General features: G+C 42.9%; 1 protein-coding gene across 19 annotated transcripts in view; it reads right to left on the bottom strand.

Moving 5' to 3' along the window:
* The window catches only part of ttn.1 (titin, tandem duplicate 1), a 221,661-nt gene that overhangs the window by 99,218 nt on the left and 98,079 nt on the right, over positions 1-24,364 (bottom strand). For all 19 annotated transcript variants that reach the window (XM_029426576.1, XM_029426565.1, XM_029426579.1 and 16 more), the window contains 31 exons: positions 24,072-24,338; positions 22,632-22,901; positions 22,259-22,558; positions 21,863-22,165; positions 21,605-21,792; positions 21,380-21,494; positions 20,670-20,957; positions 20,222-20,373; positions 19,987-20,134; positions 19,309-19,486; positions 19,106-19,227; positions 17,933-18,220; positions 17,472-17,768; positions 16,427-16,613; positions 16,181-16,296; positions 15,451-15,750; positions 14,727-15,026; positions 14,176-14,281; positions 13,864-14,060; positions 13,438-13,746; positions 12,813-13,091; positions 12,379-12,678; positions 10,936-11,238; positions 10,659-10,852; positions 10,266-10,449; positions 9,749-10,051; positions 9,342-9,641; positions 8,864-8,982; positions 8,606-8,783; positions 2,242-2,526; positions 1,515-1,808 (listed from right to left, as the gene is read on the bottom strand). In XM_029426576.1, coding sequence (XP_029282436.1) covers positions 1,515-1,808; positions 2,242-2,526; positions 8,606-8,783; positions 8,864-8,982; positions 9,342-9,641; positions 9,749-10,051; positions 10,266-10,449; positions 10,659-10,852; positions 10,936-11,238; positions 12,379-12,678; positions 12,813-13,091; positions 13,438-13,746; positions 13,864-14,060; positions 14,176-14,281; positions 14,727-15,026; positions 15,451-15,750; positions 16,181-16,296; positions 16,427-16,613; positions 17,472-17,768; positions 17,933-18,220; positions 19,106-19,227; positions 19,309-19,486; positions 19,987-20,134; positions 20,222-20,373; positions 20,670-20,957; positions 21,380-21,494; positions 21,605-21,792; positions 21,863-22,165; positions 22,259-22,558; positions 22,632-22,901; positions 24,072-24,338 — 7,170 coding nt within the window. The remainder of the gene's footprint in view (positions 1-1,514; positions 1,809-2,241; positions 2,527-8,605; positions 8,784-8,863; positions 8,983-9,341; positions 9,642-9,748; positions 10,052-10,265; positions 10,450-10,658; positions 10,853-10,935; positions 11,239-12,378; positions 12,679-12,812; positions 13,092-13,437; positions 13,747-13,863; positions 14,061-14,175; positions 14,282-14,726; positions 15,027-15,450; positions 15,751-16,180; positions 16,297-16,426; positions 16,614-17,471; positions 17,769-17,932; positions 18,221-19,105; positions 19,228-19,308; positions 19,487-19,986; positions 20,135-20,221; positions 20,374-20,669; positions 20,958-21,379; positions 21,495-21,604; positions 21,793-21,862; positions 22,166-22,258; positions 22,559-22,631; positions 22,902-24,071; positions 24,339-24,364) is intronic.

The raw sequence follows: 24,364 nt of genomic DNA, 5'->3' as shown, positions 1-24,364 counted from the left end.
CTCCCTGTCTCCTGGTATAAAACTTCCTGTCGCTGATGTATAACTTCCCATCTCTGGTATAAAACTTCCTGTCTCTGATATATAAACTTCCTGTCTCTGGTATAAAACTTCCTGTCTCTGGTGTATAACTTCCTGTCTCTGATATATAACTACTGTCTTTGGTATAAAACTTCCTGCTTCTGATGTATAACTTCCCGTCTCTGGTATAAAACTTCCTGTCCTCTGATATATAACTCCCTGTCTCTGGTATAAAACTTCCCGTCTCTGGTATAAAACTTCCTGTCTCTGATATATAACTCCCTGTCTCTGGTATAAAACTTCCTGTCTCTGATGTATACTTCCCATCTCTGATATAGAACTTCCTGTCTCTGGTATATAACTTCCTGCCTCTTGTATATAACTTCCTGTCTCTGGTATAAACTTCCTGTCTCTGGTATATAACTTCCTGTGTCTGGTATGAAACTTCCTGTCTCTGATGTATAACTTCCCGTCTCTTGGTATAAAACTTCTTGCCCCTTGTAAATAACTTCCTGTCTCTGGTATAAAACTTCCTGTCTCTGATGTATAACTTCCCATCTCTGGTATAAAACTTCCTGTCTCTGATGTATAACTTCCCATCTCTGGATATATAACTTCCTGTCTCTGGTATAAACTTCCTGTCTCTGTGTGTATAACTTCCTGTCTCTGGTATATAACTTCCTGTCTCTGATGTATAACTTCCTGTCTCTGGTATGAAACTTCCTGTCTCTGATGTATAACTTCCCGTCTCTGGTATAAAAAGTTCCTGCCCCTTGTAAATAACTTCCTGTCTCTGGTATAAAACTTCCTGTCTCTGATGTATAACTTCCCATCTCTGGTATAAAACTTCCTGTCTCTGATGTATAACTTCCTGTCTCTGATGTATAACTTCCTGTCTCTGATGTATAACTTCCCATCTCTGGTATATACCTTCCTGTCTCTGGTATAAAACATCCTGTCTCTGGTGTATAACTTCCTGTCTCTGGTGTATACTTCCTGTCTCTGATGTATAACTTCCTGTCTCTGGTATGAAACTTCCTGTCTCTGATGTATAACTTCCCGTCTCTGGTATAAAAGTTCCTGCCCCTTGTAAATAACTTCCTGTCTCTGGTATAAAACTTCCTGTCTCTGATGTATAACTTCCCATCTCTGGTATAAAAACTTCCTGTCTCTGATGTATAACTTCCCATCTCTGGTATATAACTTCTTGTCTCTGGTAAATAACTTCCTGTCTCTGGTATAAAACTTCCTGTGTCTGGTGTATACTTCCCATCTCTAATATAGAATTTACTTTCTCTGGTATATAACTTCCTGTCTCTGGTATAAAACTTCCCGTCTCTGATACATAACTTCCTGTTTCTGATATATAACTTCCTGTCTTTGATATATAACTTCCTGTCTCTGATATATAACTTCCTGTCTCTGATATATAACTTCCTGTCTCTGACATATAACTTCCTGTCTCTTATATATTTTGTGTAAAACGTGTGCTGTACCTTTGGGATCCTCAGCCAGGATGGGCCCGAGGTCTGCGGGCGCTCCATCTCCGTACTTGTTGCGGGCGACGACCCTGAAGTCGTACTCCTCTCCGGACAGCAGGCCCTGCACGTCGCACTTGCAGGACGCCGTCTCGATAGGCTGGCGGAACAGCTTCATCTTGGCGTCCTTCCTCAGAACCTCATAGCCGATGATGTCGCTGCCCCCGTTGTCCAGCGGGTCGGACCAGGTGAGTGTGATATTTTTCTTTGTCACCACCACCGTCTTCAGGTCCACCACGGGCCCGGGGACGTCTGCAGGGACACAGGAAACACTTTGCTGCTGTCTCATCTCTCACTGCAGACCAGTACAACCCAGTCCCAGTATACTATTACACAAAATATTCTCTATTTATACTGTAAACCTCCATGAAGGGTGTTTACGTTCGCCATGTAAAGATGTATTTTGCTACTTTTTCTCCAAAACATTTCCTATATTTGTAAAGCTCATAAAACGTATAATAACATACCTCAGGCACTTCGCCTGCTTTCCATTGTGAGGTCTTAACATTTTTAATCTTCAAAGTTAACTTCTAATAATATTTTACATTTCTCTTTAACTTTATTATCTACAGCAGTAAACTTTTAAAATATTTTAACTTATAATACAAAATATAATTGTGTTAATATAAGTAATGAACTGGGAAGTTTCATGTTTTATATAAAGTGTATAAATAGTCCCACTGACCCATGACGTCCACGCGGGTCTCGGCGGTCTTGGTCCCACTGCTGTTGGTTCCGGTGACCTGGTACTTCCCGTGATCCGCCCTCACGGCCTTCCTGATGAACAGAGCCGTATTCTTGCCCTCCGTCTCCACGATCACGCGATCCTTGTCTGGTTCTGCCTCATCTTTGGCCCACTTGATTTCGGGCTGGGGCCGGCCAGTCACCATGGCGGGCAGCCGCAGCGTCTCGCCCGCTTTGATCATCACGCCGTTCTTCACCGAGGAGTCCAAGTCCACAGTGGGAGGCTCTGAAGGACACGGACAGCAAAGAGTCAGTGAGTGTTACACAGATAACTCACAATTTGGACAGAGAGGATACTTCCTGTCGCTCCTTCAAAGTGAAAACACATTAACGTTTTTCTGGGAAGCTGCTGCAGGAAGCTGTTAACTATGAAGCTGTTTACTGTGAAACTGTTTACTGTGAAGCTGTTTCCTATGAAGCTGTTTACTGTGAAGCTGTTTACTGTGAAGCTGTTTACTGTGAAGCTGTTTCCTAGGAAGCTGTTTACTGTGAAGCTGTTTACTGTGAAGCTGTTTACTGTGAAGCTGTTTACTGTGAAGCTGTTTCCTAGGAAGCTGTTTACTGTGAAGCTGTTTACTGTAAAGCTGTTTCCTAGGAAGCTGTTTACTGTGAAGCTGTTTACTGTAAAGCTGTTTACTGTGAAGCTGTTTACTGTGAAGCTGTTTACTGTAAAGCTGTTTACTGTGAAGCTGTTTACTGTGAAGCTGTTTACTGTAAAGCTGTTTACTGTGAAGCTGTTTACTGTGAAGCTGTTTACTATAAAACTGTTTACTATGAAGCTGTTTACGATAAAACTGTTTACTATAAAACTGTTTACTGTGAAGCTGTTTACTGTGAAGCTGTTTACTGTGAAGCTGTTTACTAGAAAGCTGTTTACTATAAAACTGTTTACTGTGAAGCTGTTTACTAGAAAGCTGTTTACTCTAAAACAGTTTACTGTGAAGCTGTTTACTATAAAACTGTTAACTGTGAAGCTGTTTACTGTGAAGCTGTTTACTAGAAAGCTGTTTACTCTAAAACGGTTTACTGTGAAGCTGTTTACTATAAAACTGTTAACTGTGAAGCTGTTTACTGTGAAGCTGTTTACTATAAAACTGTTTACTCTAAAACAGTTTACTGTGAAGCTGTTTACTAGAAAGCTGTTTACTCTAAAACTGTTTACTGTGAAGCTGTTTACTAGAAAGCTGTTTACTCTAAAACAGTTTACTGTGAAGCTGTTTACTATAAAACTGTTTACTGTGAAGCTGTTTACTGTGAAGCTGTTTACTATAAAACTGTTTACTATGAAGCTGTTTACTATGAAGCTGTTTACTGTGAAGCTGTTTACTAGAAAGCTGTTTACTCTAAAACAGTTTACTGTGAAGCTGTTTACTAGAAAGCTGTTTACTCTAAAACAGTTTACTGTGAAGCTGTTTACTAGAAAGCTGTTTACTCTAAAACAGTTTACTGTGAAGCTGTTTACTAGAAAGCTGTTTACTCTAAAACAGTTTACTGTGTAGCTGTTTACTATAAAACAGTTTACTATAAAACTGTTTACTGTGAAGCTGTTTACTGTGAAGCTGTTTACTGTGAAGCTGTTTACTCTAAAACAGTTTACTGTGAAGCTGTTTACTATAAAACAGTTTACTATAAAACAGTTTACTGTGAAGCTGTTTACTAGAAAGCTGTTTACTATAAAACTGTTTACTATGAAGCTGTTTACGATAAAACTGTTTACTATAAAACTGTTTACTGTGAAGCTGTTTACTGTGAAGCTGTTTACTGTGAAGCTGTTTACTAGAAAGCTGTTTACTATAAAACTGTTTACTGTGAAGCTGTTTACTAGAAAGCTGTTTACTCTAAAACAGTTTACTGTGAAGCTGTTTACTATAAAACTGTTAACTGTGAAGCTGTTTACTGTGAAGCTGTTTACTAGAAAGCTGTTTACTCTAAAACGGTTTACTGTGAAGCTGTTTACTATAAAACTGTTAACTGTGAAGCTGTTTACTGTGAAGCTGTTTACTATAAAACTGTTTACTCTAAAACAGTTTACTGTGAAGCTGTTTACTAGAAAGCTGTTTACTCTAAAACTGTTTACTGTGAAGCTGTTTACTAGAAAGCTGTTTACTCTAAAACAGTTTACTGTGAAGCTGTTTACTATAAAACTGTTTACTGTGAAGCTGTTTACTGTGAAGCTGTTTACTATAAAACTCTTTACTATGAAGCTGTTTACTATGAAGCTGTTTACTGTGAAGCTGTTTACTAGAAAGCTGTTTACTCTAAAACAGTTTACTGTGAAGCTGTTTACTAGAAAGCTGTTTACTCTAAAACAGTTTACTGTGAAGCTGTTTACTAGAAAGCTGTTTACTCTAAAACAGTTTACTGTGAAGCTGTTTACTAGAAAGCTGTTTACTCTAAAACAGTTTACTGTGAAGCTGTTTACTAGAAAGCTGTTTACTCTAAAACAGTTTACTGTGAAGCTGTTTACTAGAAAGCTGTTTACTCTAAAACAGTTTACTGTGAAGCTGTTTACTATAAAACAGTTTACTGTGAAGCTGTTTACTATAAAACAGTTTACTATAAAACTGTTTACTGTGAAGCTGTTTACTGTGAAGCTGTTTACTGTGAAGCTGTTTACTCTAAAACAGTTTACTATAAAACTGTTTACTGTGAAGCTGTTTACTGTGAAGCTGTTTACTCTAAAACAGTTTACTGTGAAGCTGTTTACTATAAAACTGTTTACTATAAAACAGTTTACTGTGAAGCTGTTTACTAGAAAGCTGTTTACTCTAAAACTGTTTACTGTGAAGCTGTTTACTGTGAAGCTGTTTACTAGGAAAGCTGTTTACTATGAAGCTGTTTACTGTGAAGCTGTTTACTAGAAAGCTGTTTACTATAAAACTGTTTACTGTGAAGCTGTTTACTGTGAAGCTGTTTACTATAAAACTGTTTACTGTGAAGCTGTTTACTATAAAACTGTTAACTGTGAAGCTGTTTACTGTGAAGCTGTTTACTATAAAACTGTTTACTGTGAAGCTGTTTACTGTGAAGCTGTTTACTATAAAACTGTTTACTATGAAGCTGTTTACTGTGAAGCTGTTTACTAGAAAGCTGTTTACTGTGAAGCTGTTTACTGTGAAGCTGTTTACTCTAAAACTGTTTACTGTGAAGCTGTTTACTAGAAAGCTGTTTACTCTAAAACAGTTTACTGTGAAGCTGTTTACTATGAAACAGTTTACTATAAAACTGTTTACTGTGAAGCTGTTTACTGTGAAGCTGTTTACTGTGAAGCTGTTTACTCTAAAACAGTTTACTGTGAAGCTGTTTACTATAAAACAGTTTACTATAAAACAGTTTACTGTGAAGCTGTTTACTAGAAAGCTGTTTACTCTAAAACTGTTTACTGTGAAGCTGTTTACTGTGAAGCTATTTACTAGGAAAGCTGTTTACTATGAAGCTGTTTACTGTGAAGCTGTTTACTAGAAAGCTGTTTACTATAAAACTGTTTACTGTGAAGCTGTTTACTATAAAACTGTTAACTGTGAAGCTGTTTACTGTGAAGCTGTTTACTAGAAAGCTGTTTACTCTAAAACAGTTTACTGTGAAGCTGTTTACTATAAAACTGTTAACTGTGAAGCTGTTTACTGTGAAGCTGTTTACTATAAAATTGTTTACTGTGAAGCTGTTTACTGTGAAGCTGTTTACTATAAAACTGTTTACTATGAAGCTGTTTACTATGAAGCTGTTTACTGTGAAGCTGTTTACTAGAAAGCTGTTTACTCTAAAACAGTTTACTGTGAAGATGTTTACTGTGAAGCTGTTTACTGTGAAGCTGTTTACTATAAAACTGTTTACTGTGAAGCTGTTTACTGTGAAGCTGTTTACTATAAAATTGTTTACTATGAAGCTGTTTACTATAAAACTGTTTACTGTGAAGCTGTTTACTCTAAAACAGTTTACTGTGAAGCTGTTTACTATAAAACTGTTTACTATGAAGCTGTTTACTATAAAACTGTTTACTGTGAAGCTGTTTACTCTAAAACAGTTTACTGTGAAGCTGTATACTATAAAACTGTTTACTGTGAAGCTGTTTACTGTGAAGCTGTTTACTATAAAACTGTTTACTATGAAGCTGTTTACTATAAAACTGTTTACGGTGAAGCTGTTTACTATAAAACTGTTTACTGTGAAGCTGTTTACTATAAAACTGTTTACTGTGAAGCTGTTTACTATAAAACTGTTTACTGTGAAGCTGTTTACTGTGAAGCTTTTTACTATAAAACTGTTTACTCTAAAACAGTTTACTGTGAAGCTGTTTACTGTGAAGCTGTTTACTATAAAACTGTTTACTATGAAGCTGTTTACTATGAAGCTGTTTACTGTGAAGCTGTTTACTAGAAAGCTGTTTACTCTAAAACAGTTTACTGTGAAGCTGTTTACTGGTGAAGCTGTTTACTATAAAAACTGTTCTATGAAGCTGTTACTATAAAACGTTTCTTTGAAGTGTTTACTATAAAACTGTTTACTGTGAAGCTGTTTTATCTAAATACTGTTTACTGTGAAGCTGTTTATATAAAACTGGTTACTGTGAAGCTGTTTACTGTGAAGCTTTTACTATAAAAATGTTTACTTAAACAGTTTACTGTGAAGACTGTTTACTGTGAAGCGTGTTTACTATAAAACTGTTTACTATGAAGCTGTTTACTGTGAAGCTGTTTACTGTGAAAGCTGTTTACTAGAAAGCTGTTTACTAAACAGTTTATGAAGCTGTTTACTGTGAAGCTGTTTACTATATAAAATGTTGTACTATGAAGCTTTTTTATCTATAAAATCGTTTACTGTGAAGCTGTTTACATGTGGAAGCTGTTTACTATAAAACTGTTTACTGTGAAGCTGTTTACTATAAAACTGTTTACTGTGAAGCTGTTTACTAGAAAGTTGTTTACTATGAAGCTGTTTACTGTGAAGCTGTTTACTATAAAACTGTTTACTGTGAAGCTGTTTACTGTGAAGCTGTTTACTATAAAATTGTTTACTATGAAGCTGTTTACTATAAAACTGTTTACTGTGAAGCTGTTTACTCTAAAACAGTTTACTGTGAAGCTGTTTACTATAAAACTGTTTACTATGAAGCTGTTTACTATAAAACTGTTTACTGTGAAGCTGTTTACTCTAAAACAGTTTACTGTGAAGCTGTATACTATAAAACTGTTTACTGTGAAGCTGTTTACTGTGAAGCTGTTTACTATAAAACTGTTTACTATGAAGCTGTTTACTATAAAACTGTTTACGGTGAAGCTGTTTACTATAAAACTGTTTACTGTGAAGCTGTTTACTATAAAACTGTTTACTGTGAAGCTGTTTACTATAAAACTGTTTACTGTGAAGCTGTTTACTGTGTAGCTTTTTACTATAAAACTGTTTACTCTAAAACAGTTTACTGTGAAGCTGTTTACTGTGAAGCTGTTTACTATAAAACTGTTTACTATGAAGCTGTTTACTATGAAGCTGTTTACTGTGAAGCTGTTTACTAGAAAGCTGTTTACTCTAAAACAGTTTACTGTGAAGCTGTTTACTGTGAAGCTGTTTACTATAAAACTGTTTACTATGAAGCTGTTTACTATAAAACTGTTTACTGTGAAGCTGTTTACTATAAAACTGTTTACTGTGAAGCTGTTTACTAGAAAGCTGCTGACTCTAAAACAGTTTACTGTGAAGCTGTTTACTATAAAACTGTTTACTGTGAAGCTGTTTACTGTGAAGCTGTTTACTATAAAACTGTTTACTGTGAAGCTGTTTACTATAAAACTGTTTACTGTGAAGCTGTTTACTAGAAAGTTGTTTACTATGAAGCTGTTTACTGTGAAGCTGTTTACTAGGAAAGCTGTTTACTATGAAGCTGTTTACTAGGAAAGCTGTTTACTAGAAAGCTGTTTACTATAAAACTGTTTACTGTGAAGCTGTTTACTATGAAGAGGCTGTTTTTGGTTCTGTATATCAGTTTTGTCCCGTATCACTTTGACTTCTTGAAAACTCAGTGAACAAAGACGTTCAGTCACCACAAACACTAAAATCTGAACATTATATATATATTATATATTATTTATCATAAAACACTTGGTACAAGCAGTGTTTTAATCTTCAAGTTTTATAGTTTGTGAAGTCGTGACGATATAAATGTAACTTTATTGTTCTAAGTTGTGTGAGACTGTAAATGTTTTTATATATTTTTGCTGATGTTCAACACGGGGAGTAAGTGGGTCATTATGGTGTTAAATCTCTAAACCCTCCCCCATAATAAACCCCCCTGAGGTGAAGTCTCACACCTTGAGGCTCTGTGACGGTGACGGGCTCGGTCACGCCGGGCGCTCCGGGGCCCGCGTCGTTGATGGCGATGACGCGGATGTAGTAGTCGCCGCCCTCGGTCAGACCCGTCACCGTGTACGTCAGCTCCTTACACCTGAACTCTGTGCAGCGGCTCCATTCCTTCTCTCCCACCAATACCTGCGAACACACACAGTTAGACGTCACACGCTGCGCCTGAGGCTTCTGGGTAATATGTAACTGTGAAGAGCGTCCTGCACCTTCTCCAGGTGGTACCCCAGGATGTCTCCTCCTCCGTTGTACAGAGGCGGCTTCCAGGCCACGATCACAGAGTCCTTCCCTGTGTCCACGATCCAGGGGGTGGGGGGGCCAGGGGTCACTGTGAGGGGGGGAAGGGTTTTTACATTGTGTCCACATGATGAAATGTTTCTGTAAAAGCTGCTTTCTTCTAATGAAACAAATAGTTTTCACGGGACAAACCAACAGCTGGAAAAAGTTTAGCAGGAATATCAGGTTTGCATTTTGTGTCAAATTGTGAGTTTAAAGTAATTTATTCACACATTCCTTTCCTGTAAATGTTATGATTTCTTTTTCAGGGAATAGCAAAGATTTCTTTCCCTTAAATATACAATTTTAATCTCAGGAATTCCTAAAAATGTAATCTGTAAATGTATGACTTTAATCCAAAACGTTTTCTTCACATGCTCATTGAGCTAAAGTCCAAGGACAGTTACGTACTGATGGCGTCCATGGCCACGGTGCGGTCGCTGGGCTCGCTGAAGGGCCCGGGGCCAGCCAGGTTCTCGGCGCAGACCCTGAAGATGTATGTGAGGCCCTCCATGAGGCCGACCACCTTCACGTCCAGCGAGTTGAGCAGCGTGCGGTTCACGCGGGTCCAGTGTTTGCTGTTCACTTCCTTCCTCTCGATCCAGTAGCCCAGGATCGGGCTGCCGTTGTCTTTGGGCTCGTACCACGAGATGTGGGCGCTGCTCGCCGTCACCTCGTGGACTCTGGGCGTGTTGGGCGCGTCAGGGGGATCTAAGGGGGGGGGGGGGGGGGGGGTTATTGCACAATCAAATTAATATATTAATAATAAATAATATATTAATTATTAATTAATAATAAATAATATACTGTGTACGTACCGAACTGGTTCTTGGCGAGCAGCGGCTCGGACACGCAGGCCGGGCCGCAGCCAAACTTGTTCTCGGCAGTGACCCTGAACACGTACTCTTTGCCCTCGATGAGCTTGGTGATGGGGCAGCTGGTGCCCTTCAGCGTGGAGGTGACAGTGATCCAGCCCACCTCCTCGTTCCTGTTGTCCTTCTTCTCCAGCATGTAGTTCAGAATGTCGCTGCCGCCGTCGTCCTCCGGAGGCTCCCAGTTACATACCACTGAGGTGTTCCTGATCTCCTCGAAGGAGAAGTTCAGCGGAGCGGACGGTTTATCTGCGGAGGACAGAGCCAGCGATTAAATCTTTATTAAATATACTACGTACTTTCAGTCATTTTATAAGTCACTGCATGTACAGAAAGAAAACAACAAATAAACGTTTCTTGGACTCTTGGCTGTTTAATTTCTTTGTTACTGGTTGTAAAAAGTGAACTTGCAGGACATTTGTCTGCACAATAAATCCTAAAGTTTAAAACTTGTGTTTCTCACCAAGGACGTTAACGACACAGACCGCGGTGGCGACGCCATGCGTGTTCTCCACCACGATGGTGAAGTCTCCGTGGTCGGCTCTGACGGCCTCACGGATCATCAGCGCAGACTGACCCCGGATGGTCTGATCCAGACCCAGACGCTCCCGCAGTGGGTTCACAAACTCTTCCTCCGGCTCAGAAACCTGCACACAGAAAACACCTTAAAGAACATGCAGAAGAAGAAAACCCAATTTGTAATAGGTTTCACTGCTGCTGAGGCTTCAGAAGAGGGTTAGGGTTAATATTATTATAATATAATTATGATAATTATTATGATTATTATTATTATCATATTATCAGGACTCTGTGTGAAACAGAATATTAAAGCCGCCCAGAACTGTGTGAAACGGACCTTGGCCTTGGACTTCTTCTTGACCACAGGGACGAGCTTCTTGCTGGGCTCTTTGGTGATGTCCTCGTTGTTCCTCAGCCAGCTGACTTTGGGGTACGGGGAGCCGGACACAAAGGCGTCGATGCGGATCTCCTCGCCCTTCTTCACGCACACACCGGCCTGCACACGGGCGTGGAGGGTGACCTTGGGTTTATCTGCAGAGGGAACACGGGTTATGTATTTCTTCTAAGCTTTTAAAGATAAACACGTTTTATTCGAGTGATTGTAGGTTTCTTACCGACGGGGTCAGCAGCTTTGATGAGCTGCGTGCTGCGGGATGGCTCACTGACACCGGCGGCGTTCTCTGCACGGGTCCTGAACTGGTACTCCGCGTCTTCCTTCAGGCCTGTCACCACGTGGGAGAACCCGGGCACGAGGCTCGGGGTGACCCTGTCGAAGCGGTCTCCGTCCTTCTCCATCCTCTCCACGATGTAGCCCTGGATGGGGCAGCCGCCGTCGTAGTCTGGAGCCTTCCAGGTCACCGTGATGGACTTAGAGGTCGGGTCGTGAGCCTCCACCTGAATGGGCGGGTCGGGTTTCTCTGTGGGGGCCAACAACAGCTCATATTATAAAACTGTACTTTATTAAGAATCATTCTTGATTCTTAATAAAACTATAATATGACACATTTATACCGGGAAGCATTTTTGACATCATCCTGGGTTCATCCTTTTTTTTTATTCGATCACAAAATCAGTTCTGTCAAATGGATGTTGTATTTGTACTATGTGATTATCCTGTACACACGTCATCTATTGCCCATCTGTCCGTCCTGGGAGAGGGATCCCTCCTCAGTCTCTCTGAGGTTTAGAACATTTTCCCCTTTTAATTGTTGGTTTCTTTTAGGAAGTTTTTCCTTGTGCGATGCAAGGGTCTAAGGACAGAGGGTGTAAGGACAGAGGGTGTAAGGACAGAGGGTCTAAGGACAGAGGGTGTAAGGACAGAGGGTCTGAGGACAGAGGGTGTAAGGACAGAGGGTCTGAAGACAGTGGGTGTAAGGACAGAGGGTCTAAGGACAGAGGGTCTAAGGACAGGGTGTAAGGACAGAGGGTCTAAGGACAGAGGGTGTAAGGACAGAGGGTCTAAGGACAGAGGGTCTAAGGACAGAGGGTGTAAGGACAGAGGGTCTAAGGACAGAGGGTGTAAGGACAGAGGGTCTAAGGACAGAGGGTCTAAGGACAGAGGGTCTAAAGACAGAGGGTGTCGTATCCTGTACAGTCTGTAAACATTGAGACAAATGTGTCATTTGTGATATTGGGCTATATAAATAAATTTGATTCGATTTGATATATTATGTATTATTCCTAATAAAACTATATTATATAATATATTATTCTTAATAAAAATATAATATATTATATATAACTCTTAATAAAATAAATCTTTGTTTGATTATTTATTTATCTATCCTGCACTTTCACAGAATTATTTCCAAGAAAATAGGGTTTTATATAAAAATATAAATATAACTATAAAACAAACCGCCCTTATTATGTCCTCTGAGCTCACAACAATCCCAACAATATTTTATCTAAAATCCCATAAATGTTTTAAAACTGTTTTTTCATCTCAACTCTTGTTTCCCCAACGCTTTTCAACACAAAGTGATGCTCCTGAGCTGTATGCTAACGTCAGCATGCCAACATGGTAACAGTGAGAACCCTCTGATGTTACTACTCACGTTTGACTTCCTCCGTGATGACGGGGTTGCGTAGCTCCAGATGTTTCCCGGCCCCCACCTTGTTGACGGCCCTCACTCTGAAGTAGTACTCGCAGTTGACATATAGGTCTTTGACGGGGCAGGTCAGCACATCCTCGCCCGACATGACGGGCATGTAGGTTTTCTTGGAGGCCTCGCGGCGCTCCACTGTGTAGCTGAGGATTGGGGTGCAGCCGTCATCCTCCGGGGCTTCCCAGCTGATCTTGCAGGAGTTCTTGGTGACGTCGCTGGAGGTGATGTCTCTGCACGGACCGGGGAGGCCTGCAGGGTTTAGGGGGAGGCAGAAAAGTGTCAGAGGAAGTCCAAAAAGTCTGCTAACTGCAGGGCTAATTAGAAATAAAGAGGTCAGGAAGTCCCCCATCGTGTTTTGTATTTAATTGAACTTGACTTCCTACCGATGACTTTGACGTTGACGGTCCCGGTGGCGGTTCCCAGGCTATTCTCCAGGGTGATGGCGTAGGCGCCGGCGTCGGCCCGCGTGCACTTGAGCCGCTCCAAGTGAGCGTTGTTCATCTCTACCGTCATGGAGAGTCGCTCGTCAGCCTTACACTCCACTGCATCCTTCTGCCACACCATCTTGGGGGTGGGGATCGCCCTGTAGGGGACGTTCAGGTGCAGCTTCTCTCCTTCAACCACCACCACGTCCTGCGCCTCCAGGTTCATGGTGGGAGCGCCTTCGGAGGACAAGATTATTAATCATTTTCTTTTTTTTTGATGCACTGCTTTTAAAATATTAACACTTGAACAAATCATGTGAGAAAAACAATTCCTTCAGGACAAATAACCAAATCTTAGCTTGAAATAATTCATAAAACTCACTTTAAAGCGTAAAATAAAGCACATGCACTATCCAAATCCTGTAAAAAACAATATATTCTTGGCACTTGAAAAAATGTCTTTTATCCAATCCACCTAATTTCTGTCAATTAAATCAAAGTTTCAACCTGCTTTCTTTTATGATTTATGGTATTATCACAGGCAGGAACATGTGACGGATTAAATATAAATTTGGAAGCTTACAGTCGGGATCTTTGGTGAAGACCTTGTCGGAGATCTCGGAGGGGTCGCTGACGCCAATGGAGTTGATGGCTCGGACCCGGATCACGTACTTCTTCTCCGGCTTGATGCCGTCGTCGATCCTGAAATTGAGCTCCTTGATGGGTCTGTTGTTGATCCGGAGCCACTTCAGCTCAGGGCGGGCCTCGGCCACCTCCACGTGATAGCCCGTGATTGGGCTGCCACCGTCTTTAGCTGGAGGCTTCCAGGAGACGTTGATGTGCTCCCGGCTGGCGTCTGGGACTTTCAGCTCCAGAGGAGGAGAGGGAGCACCTGGATTGACGGGAGGAGGAAAAACATCTGAAATCTCTCTCTGCTGTATGGATTTTAAAAGCTCATATATCTGTTTGCTTTATATATATATATATATATTTTTTATATATCTCTTACTGGTGGCGTCCTCGATGGTAAGGATCTCTGTTGGCTCGCTGGGGTCGCCCACTCCGGCCTCGTTCTCCGCTCGGACCTGGAACTGCACCTCAGAGCCCTCGTCCACGTCCGTCACTTTGAACTGAGTCTGTTTGTCGGGAGTCTTGCAGCACTTCAGCCAGCGAGTGCCCAGCTTCTCCTTCTTCTCGATCACGTACCTGGGAACAAGGGTTTATACATTTACAGGAACCTTCCCTGGATGCTGAAACAGCTGATGGCCTTGCTCTGATGAGCACGTTCACTTCTCCTCCGTAGTTTTACTAAAAGTCTTACTTGGTTATGGGTCTTCCTCCGTTGCTCTTGGGAGCTTCCCATTTAAGCTCCACGTGTCTCTTGGTGACCTCCACCACGGTGAGGGCATACGGAGGTCCAGGAGTGGCTGCAGAGAGCACGACAAACATTAAACCCCTCTACAGGGCCTCAAAACGAGGAACAACTTACACTGAGAATCTAAAGGAGCTCCACGTTGAAGCTTTTCAGGTGAAAGGTCGATCATTAAGCTATCGTAGAGCCAGAGCAGGAAAACACTCGTTTATTCACACGACGTGTGCTATATATTTCTAACAGCAAATCCTGGCTTGTATTAGGACCTGAAAACTAATGCTTGGAAAAGGTTGGTGACAACTGTCTTCATTCAAGTCAACGTTTGATATTTCAAATATATTTTCAACATTTATGACTTTATTCTCAACATTTTCTCTCAAACTGTTTAGAACACGTTAAAACACGTTAAAAACCTTCTGTTCCGGTTGCTCAAGCTTTACCTTTTTTAATTAAAAAACGACACTAAAGTAGAGAACCTACGGTATCTGTGGAGAACTTACTGAACGTGTCTTTGGCGAGCACGGCGTCCTCCAGCTCGCAGAATTCGCCCATCCCCACGGCATTCTCAGCGGCGACACGGAAAACATAGAGCGAGCCCTCGTTGAGCGGCGTCACTGTGTACTTTAGCTCCTTCACTGTGGTGTCCACGGCCTGCCAGGCTTTACGCCGCACGTCCCGCTTCTCCACCACGTAGTTGGTGATGGGCGAGCCGCCGTCGCTGCTGGGAGCCTGCCACTTCAGGCCTGCGTTGATCTTTGTGATGGATGCCACCTCCAGCCACTGGGGGGCGGACGGAGCATCTGGGGAAGAGAAGAGACTCACAGTATCACGTCTGTGCAGGTCTTTGTCTTTATTTACCATTTAACTGACACTCGTATATTTATTACATGAATATTTACTATTGTTTCAAATGCTTTTTTATCTGTAAACTATCAATGCCGAATATAAAAATATAATTTCTTTCTATATGTTTCCGTGTGTGACAGAGCCAAAATGAATTTTCTTTACGGATTAATTGATAATTAATCTGCAGATTACTTTCTGGATGAATGGGTTTCGTCTATAAAAGGTCAGAAAAAGGTGATCATTCTCCACATTTGAGAGACACTTTTGCCTGAAAAATTCAACTTTAATGTTTTCCTTCTGCATCTTAAAGTCTTGGTCTGTCTGAGTAAAGTACTGGCTAAGGTCACCCCCAGAACTCCCCTAGAACCCCCCACTCACAGAGCCTCTCCTTGCAGACCACAGGCTCGCTGGGCTCGCTGGGCTCGCTCTCGCCGGCCTTGTTGACGGCCTTGATGCGGAACGAGTACTCCTGCTTCTCCATCAGGCCCTGCAGCTGCTGCTCCGTCTGAGGGACGTCCTCTGCGATGCGGATCCACTCCTCGCTGCCGCTCTTCTGGAACTCGATGATGTAGCCTTCGATCTTCGCCCCGCCATCGTGCTCTGGCCGCGTCCACGCCAGCAGGACTGTGGTCTTCCCCACATCCCTGATGACGGGTTTCCCCGGAGCCCAGGGAGGATCTGCACATCAAAATACAAACTATTAAAATGTGTGCAAAGTGTAATCTGAACAAAATGCTGGCATATATATTATAACAGTGAAACCTCTGCACAGGTGGAGTTTATCTTGACATATCATTAAATATATAAAGACTTTGTTCTTACTAAATTACACATTTATCCTTGTTTAATTACAACTTTATTGTCATTTAATTTACGACTTTATCCCCATTAAATTATGACTTTATTCTCCAAAGATTAGGAATTTATTCTCCAAAAATTAGGAATTTATTCTCAAAAAATTTGGAATTTATTTCTCAAAATATTCCAAATGTATTTATCAAGATATTTAAACCATTACTTGGTGCCGAAACGTTCACCAGAATGCAGGAAATTAAGAGTTTGACTCTCAAACCTTCCATAGCCTCATTGAATGTGACATGTGACGTACCGATGGGGTCTTTGATGAGGATGGGGTCCGTCTCTACGCTTGGCTTCCCAGGTCCGGCCAGATTCTCAGCCAGAACACGGAAGCTGTACTTCTTCTTGGTGGGGAGTCCCTTCACCCTGCAGAAACACACAACATTAACACACAACATTCACACACAACAACACAACATTAACAACAATAACAAACATCTCTTCTTCACACACACACACACATTGAAATAATCGTCACCACGTCGGGATCATTTACCTGAATGTCGTGTCCTTGATTGGCAGCTTGTTGCATCTGATCCACTTGTCGCTCTCGGGGTCGAACTTCTCGATCCAGTATCCGGTGATTGGACTGCCGCCGTCCTCGTCCGGCTCAAACCAGGTCAGAGTGACGGCGTCCTTGGCGATGTCAGAGGGAGTGACTCTGGTTGGAGCACCAGGAGGATCTGTAACAGATAAAGATTAAGTTGTTTAACTGGACGCTGTAGGAAGTGGACCCTGTAGGACGTGGACGCACTAGGAAGTCGACGCAGTAGGAAGTCGACACAGTAGGAAGTCGACGTACTTGAAAGTGGACACCGTAGGAAGTGGACGCAGTCACCGAACGCTGTAAGAAGTGGACGCAGTCACCGAACAAACATTCGGTTCTGAGCGACAGTTTTGAAGCCTCAAGTTTGGCACGTAGGCCGTTGCCATCTTGATTTTTTGGCACCAGTAGTGACTCAGAGTTGAGAACAACCCAACGCTGAACGAGACATTTTCAGGCGACCAAAAACGTTGGTGAAGTGAAAACACAAACTGTGAAAGAGTTAAAGATAAAAACACGGACACACCGTGGTAGAGACCTGTCAATCACAAGGTAGCCCCGCCCTAAAGCAGCCGCCTATCGTCTATTTTACTCTAATGAGACATAATTTACTAACAGAACATCATGTGTTGAAGAAGACTTGAAAATACAGATTGAGACATAACCTCATCAGGAAAATGTTTACTGAGGTAATAAATCAAGAGAGAAGTAGAAACATTTTCTCATAGACTTCTATACAATCGGACTGCTTCCTGTAACCAGAGGAGTCGCACCCTGCTGGACTTTAGAGAGGAGCCGCCCCCTGCTGGATGTCAGACAGGAGTCGCCCCCTGCTGGATGTTAGAGAGGAGTCACCCCCTGCTGGATGTTAGAGAAATTGCAGCTTTACAGTTCTTTGTGTTGGCTTCACTTTTCTTTCACGGAGGTTTATTATTGGATATTTATATTGTACCATCATACATCAAAAGGAACCATATTTGAGGTAATAAAAACTCACCGAAGGAATACTTTGCAATGATGGGCGCATGCTCTGCAGGCTCTCCGATGCCATACTGGTTCTCAGCGCTGATCCTAAACACGTACTCCTTCAGCGCGGTGAGCTTGCAGGCCTTGAAGGTGGTGTGCTTTACCGTGGCCGACAGCTTCACCCACTCCTCTTTGTCCATCTGCTGACTCTCCACGATGTAGTTGGTGATGGGCGAGCCGCCATCGTCCCTTGGGGGGTTCCACGCCAGCGAGCACGACTCATTGGTGATGTCGGAGAGGTCAAAGGCGGCCGGCGGGCCAGGTTTATCTGGAGGGGACGGGACAAAATATCTCAAATTGTATTTTGTTTCCTATATCACTTGGTTTTGTAGTAAAAGTGTAAAGTTTTGTGTCTCCTGTCAATTCTCTGGCTGCCAATAATAAAATAAATGGTAGTGTTTTATAGAGGGGATAATAAACCAGCTTCTGTACCGAGAATGTTGACGTCGACAGTGGCGGTGGCGCGGCCGCATGCGTTGACGGCCTCGATGATGTAGGTGGCGGTGTCCCCTCTGGTGCTGTTGGCGATGGACAGCTTAGAGTGTCCCGGCTGGGTGTCGATGGTGATGCGGTCATTGGCCCGCAGCACCAGGTCGGCCTTGGTCCACTTCACCCGGGGGTCGGGCTTCCCTTTGACGTCAGCCGGCAGCTCGATCTTAGTGCCAGCTCTGGCAGTCAGACCGGCCAGCAGCTTCACGTCCAGCTGGATCTCTGGAGGCTCTGTGGGGAGGAAGAGAGCAAAACACGAGTCCCATTACTCTGAAAGCTTCTACTGTCAGGGGCGAGACTAATAAACGACACGAATATGCAAAATACTCGCCTGCAAATATTATATATGTAGGGGTTTTATTGTGAAAGGTAAGATCATTTTGTCTTATAGTCCTCATTATAACCCTCGGCTACCTACTGTAGTGCACGTTTACACCTGATGGTTGATCTTTTATTCACGAGGGAAAAAAAACATTATGTTGCTTTTTTGTCGCGTAATCTTCACATTCTGTTGACGTGCGAAATTAATGACACAGGCAAAAAAAAACTTTACTCCCAATCCCAGTGGGGCCGCGATCAGACAGAGCGCTTTTTAGCTTCCTGGGGTGGCTTTTTGTAATAGTTTTTTCAATGACAGTGAAGCATTTTGCTCGCTGCTTCTCCACACTTTCACTTTCATGTTTTTGCAGGAGCTCCCTGAACACCTCAAGCAGAAAAACGCCCAACGTCATCGTCGTTCTTCCCCATTGTTGGGATGAATTGAGAGGCAGTAAATTTGAGGTTTCAGGTCAGTTATTTTCATTCATTTAATTTGAACTATTAGGTGTCGTAGAGTTCATGGTTTGTGCTAAGCTACGTTAGCCTCATCGGGGCCTAACTCTTCTCACAATCACTTTTTATTCCAATATTTTGTATTTTTCAGACAGTTATGTTGTCAGTGTTTAACGCCTCTCACTTTACTGATGAGTCTAAAGCTTGAACCCAAAAAGGGTTGTTTATTTATTTCCCGTCACATGCTTCATTAACAGTAACCTGTTGGAGTTTAAACATGATGCAGGCTTTGTTGGTTTGTAATATTATTCCTGCTCCTCTCAGACTAAGCCCTCGCCGGCCTACCTCTGGCGTCCACAGCCTGGATCTCATCGGTGGCTCTGCACGGCCGGCTGGCTCCCAGCTTGTTGAAGGCTCGGATCCTGTAGGCGTACCACTGCCCCTCGATCAGGCCGGTCACCTGCATCCTGTGAGCAGCAGACATGAGTTAAACAGGGCCGACCCAGAACATAAGAACAGTACTATGAGGACACACTGTGAAGTCTCACTTTAGTTCAGGGACCGGGTCCCCGCAGGGCTCCCACTTGTCTGACCCACGCTGACACTTGTCGACCACGTAGCCTTTGATTGGGGCACCGCCATCGTACTTCGAAGGCTCCCAGGACAGGAAGATGGTCTTGCCGCTCTTATCGCGCCACTTCAGGTTCTCAGGGGGATTGGGTACAGCTGGGGAAAAAACGCAGACGTAACGCAGATCAGATTCTGTGGATTAGGGTTAAAACCCCGTCAAATTCCTTTTTGCTGGAATGAGCCAGCTGTAATTATTGCCCAAAAATGCAATTTTGGTAAGGCCACGCCGGACCACTAAAGTTTGGACTGGATTTTCCAACATTTTCCGCACTTTACACAAAAACTGGCCGTGGCATAACACACATTGGACAATAAATCAGAAATTGTTGGTCCAACCATTACAAAATTTGCAGGATAAGTTTAATAGTGTTGAACCACTTGTGTCAAATTATTATGAAATCTCTCAATAGGGGGCGCCACCAGATCCAAACTTGTGCATTGGCCAGCCGCCCATTTCTATAAACCAATGACAGCTTGCTCAAAAATCACCAAAACTTGGAGGATATTTTTAAGTAAGCCTTTGAAACATGTTCCCAAAATGTTTCCCAAGAAATATGAAGTTGAGTTATGTTGTTCAGTGTCAGTTCAACACTCACTGGCAGGAGACGACACGCTGACGGGTTCATCGATGTACGCCGGCTCCCCGGCTCCACACTTGTTGCAGGCGGTGACACTGAATAGGTACTCCTTCCCCTCGATCACGTCTGTTATTGTGTGCTCCAGGTCCAGGATGCCAGTAGCCACCTGGAGAAACATAACAATAAACTGCAGTGCACTGAAACACATTATTGTGTATTATTTTCTGGATTTAATGCACTTCTCTCAGCGTACCTTGGCCCAGGTCTTACGGGACACTTCCCTCTTCTCGATCTGGAAGTGAGTGACTGGACTTCCTCCGTCATGCTCCGGGGCCTCCCACATCAGGTGCACGTGGTGCCGGGTCACCTCCGCCACCTTGAAGTCCTTAGGAGCACTAGGGCATGCTGGGAGAATTAACAATAATAATACATTATTCCGTGCTGGGGGCCCCAGTAGCTCACCTGGCGACCCACATACAAAGGCTGAGTCCTTGCCGCAGCGGCCCGAGGTTCGAATCCGATCCGTGGCCATTTGCTGCACGTTATCCCCCTTTTCCCCCCCTTTCCAATCTTAAACTGTACTATCATTAAAGGCATAAAAAAGCCCCAAAAATTATCTTAAAAAAACATTATTCCATGCTTCACAAAGTAAAGCAAAAACTTCAGGGGCTCTACCCAGTATGCATCAGGAATGGACTTACCGATGACGTTGACCTCGACCTCCCCGCATATGGAGGACACGTCGTTCTCCAGCTGCAGGCCGTAAGTGCCTTTGTCCGGGCGCACGCTGGGCGCCACAGTCAGCTCCGTGTACGTGGGCTTGGTCACCATGGAGACGCGCTCGTCGGCGGTGGTCAGCTGCTTGTCTCCGAAGGTCCATTTGGCGACGGGCGTTGGGTATCCGGTGATGGGCACCCTGATTGTGAGCGGCTGCGGGGCAATGACCTCCAGCCCATTCCTGAAGCCACTGAGGTCAAAGGTCGGAGCCACTGCCACAGAAACACATTCACATTACAGACATATTACAACTTATATAATTTTGTAAATATAAGTTTACAGCTGTTTATTTTTCATTATATTTTAATATTTTCTCTTGTTGCACTTTTCTGAATTTTTTTTTATTGTTGGACGAAGAAAATATTATGTTATCTTTATTTAAAATAAATATTCTACGAGATTAATTATTAATTCATGTATAAAATAGTAAAAACAATCATTTTATTTCATTTTTATTATTATAATAAGATTCCCTACTGGAGCTGGTGCCCCCGCGACCCAACCCGGATAAGCGGTAGATGATGGATGGATGGATATTTGTTAAATGTATAAAATCAATAAATATATATGTTTTAAATAATTTGTATCTCGAGTTGTTTTTCAGCCTCTTGTCTGTTGATGCTGCGTCTCGTACCGTGTGGGTCGTCGGCGAGCAGCGGTCCGAGCTGATCAGTTGGATCGGAGACGCCGGCGGCGTTCTCAGCAGAAACTCTGTAGAGGAACCTTTGACCGGGTTTCAGACCCGACACCTGAGGAGAAACAAGAAGCAGAGAATCCTCACAGCAGGAAAAGTATTTTTCTTTTAAAGTTTCTGCCCCATGAAGTAAAAGTAGATTAAAGTGCAGGTAGAGCTGCGTACGCGGTAGGAGAGGTCGGGGCACAGTCTGGCGTTGCAGCGCATCCACTTGTCAGCACCGTCGTCACACTTCTGGATGATGTACCCGGTGATCATACTGCCGCCGTTGCTGCTGGGTGTCTCCCAGGTCAGCGTGACCGCCGTCTTGATCTGGTCACTGTAGTTGAGGTTGAGAGGCGGGCTGGGGCGCTCTGCAACACAAGAGGACACGAGTCAGACGTCTGCAGTTCACTCACAACAAACATCGCAGGATCCACTAACCGATGGGGTCCATGATCTTCACGGGTTTGGTGGCGGCACTGGGCTTGCCGATGCCGGCCTTGTTCTCGGCGCGCACTCTGAAGATGTACTCCTTGTTCTCCACCACGTCGTTCAGCATGGCCGAGCGGTCGGCGGCGGCACACACCATGTTCGCCTCCCACTTCACGGAGGTCCGGTCGCGCAGCTCGATCACGTAGGCACAGATCTCGGAGCCCCCGTCTTTCTTGGGAGGCTCCCAGGAGACGGTGGCACCGAAGCGGTTGACCACGCCAACCGCCACGTTCTCTGGAGCGTCAGGAACGTCTGGCGGAGGAAGACAAACACGTGAAGGGTCGGATCAAAGTGTGTGTGTGTGGGTGTGTGTGGGGGTGAGGGTTGGCAGAACATGTTTCTTACCAAACTTGTTCTTGGCCTGCACAGCGTCCTCGGTAGCAACGATAGGGCCGCTGCCGACTCGGTTGCGGGCACAGACCCTGAACAGGTACTTGGACTCCTTCTGCAGGCCGCTGACACAGTACTCTGGGGTGTCAGCGCGGCCCGTCGCCAGCGTCCACGTCTTACGCTTTATGTCGCGTCTCTCTACTACATATGCCACAATCTTGCTGCCGCCGTCGCTCTCAGGCTCCTCCCAGGCCAGGCTCACCTCGCCGTCGGTGGTGTCGACCACGCGCAGGTTCTTCACGGGTCCGGGGACGTCTGGAAAAAAACAGGGCACTTAGAAACTGTTCTGCCCTCCTGAGGCGGGTAGGGTACAGGAAGTGCAACTCACCGATTACGTCCAGGTTGATGCACGCCTCGCCCTCGCCGTGCTTGTTCCTAACCACCACCTTGTAACGGCCACGGTCCGCTTTGCTCGGGCTTTTCAGGCGGTACTCCGTCTTGTCCGCGGAGGTGTCAATGTTCTGGACGGGCAAGCTGGTGCCCTCATAGAACCATTCGGCGTCGGCGCGAGGGTATGCGTCGTACGGCACGCTCATCACGAAGGATTTACCGGCATCCGTCACCAGATTCTGGTCTGTAGTTTTGATCTTTGGGACGGCTGCAGAGGAGACAAAATATTGTTTCTACTGACAGATATTGTAGCATGTGCAATATTCACTTTTACAATTTTTTATCAACGACTTTGTACTTACTTATATTACTTTTATTCTATTTTATTCTATTTAATTATTGTGTACTCGCCACTTTACTTCATATGTTCTTTTGCTGTAACAAGGTACATTTCCCTGTTGTGGGACTAATAAAGGATTTCCGATTCTGACAAGTTATAATAACAAATTGATAATAATGAAACATTGATAAATAAATTATAAATAAATAATAACAATAAATCATAAACAAATAATAACAATAATAAACAAAGAATAATAATGAATAATAATAATGATAAAAACAATAATAAATAAATAATAATAGTAATTAATAGTAAGAAATAAATAATAAGAAATAAATAATAAGAACAATAATAATATGAAGAACAATAAATAACTCATATTAAAGAATATTCATAATTATAAATATTGTTATAAATATTAGAATAATAATAATAATTAAAGAATATAAAAAAATATTAAAGAATAACAATAATAATAATAATTTACTCTAAGGAGCTCTGTACATTGTTTCTATGAGATTAATGTCACTAAACTTTCGCTAAACTTTCCTCTTTATGGATTTAAGAAAGAAAAATGCTTCATTGTAATTTGTGCTTCTTGTATCTGCATCATTAAAAAAAAACATTATTTAAAAGCAGTTATTTTTTATTCCTACCTTCAGCTTTCTGACCTGATGAGCTTCAGAACTACTTTATTACTTAGAATAATAATCTTTTCAAGTTTTCCTCAGAAAACAAAGAAAGTTGTCGAGGTGAAATTAAATTCAGGACTGAAACGATTATTGGGGAGGTGGACTAAATTTCCACAGAATATAACGTTTTTGTCTGTACACAGGAAGCATAAGTTACTGCTGATTACCTTTCTATTACATTACATTACCCTTCTACCATTCCTTATTATTGGTGTGAGAAGAGTGAACACACTTTTAACTTTTCACAGTAATTTGTCATATTTCTATTCATTTGTTTGATATATATGTTTCTTTTACACATTTATTAGTAATAATATATATATATATATATATATATACATATACACACACACACAGACACAGGTGATGAACTGTGAGAACCTCTGCTCTCTGTGACGCTCACCTGCCAGCTCCAGCTTGGCGCGGGCGTCCTTGTCTTTGGCCACCATCCTGTACTCTCCCTGGTCTCTGGGTCGAATCTCACAGACCTGCAGTCTGTGGATTTTGCCCTCGCTGATCATCTGGTATTTGTCTCCCTGAACGATAATCATGTTGTTCCTCATCCACTTCACCTCCACGCGGTCCTTGTTGAGCTCCACCTCGAACACGATGTCGGAGCCCGGCGGCTCGAAGGCGTCCTGAGGAGGTCTGACGATCTCCACAGGCGTCTCTGCAGCATTGAGGAGCAGCGAGAGT

Source organism: Cottoperca gobio, unplaced genomic scaffold, assembly GCF_900634415.1.
Source record: "Cottoperca gobio unplaced genomic scaffold, fCotGob3.1 fCotGob3_200arrow_ctg1, whole genome shotgun sequence".
Taxonomy (NCBI): Eukaryota; Metazoa; Chordata; class Actinopteri; order Perciformes; family Bovichtidae; genus Cottoperca; species Cottoperca gobio.
This window is presented reverse-complemented; position numbering and strand designations above follow the sequence as displayed.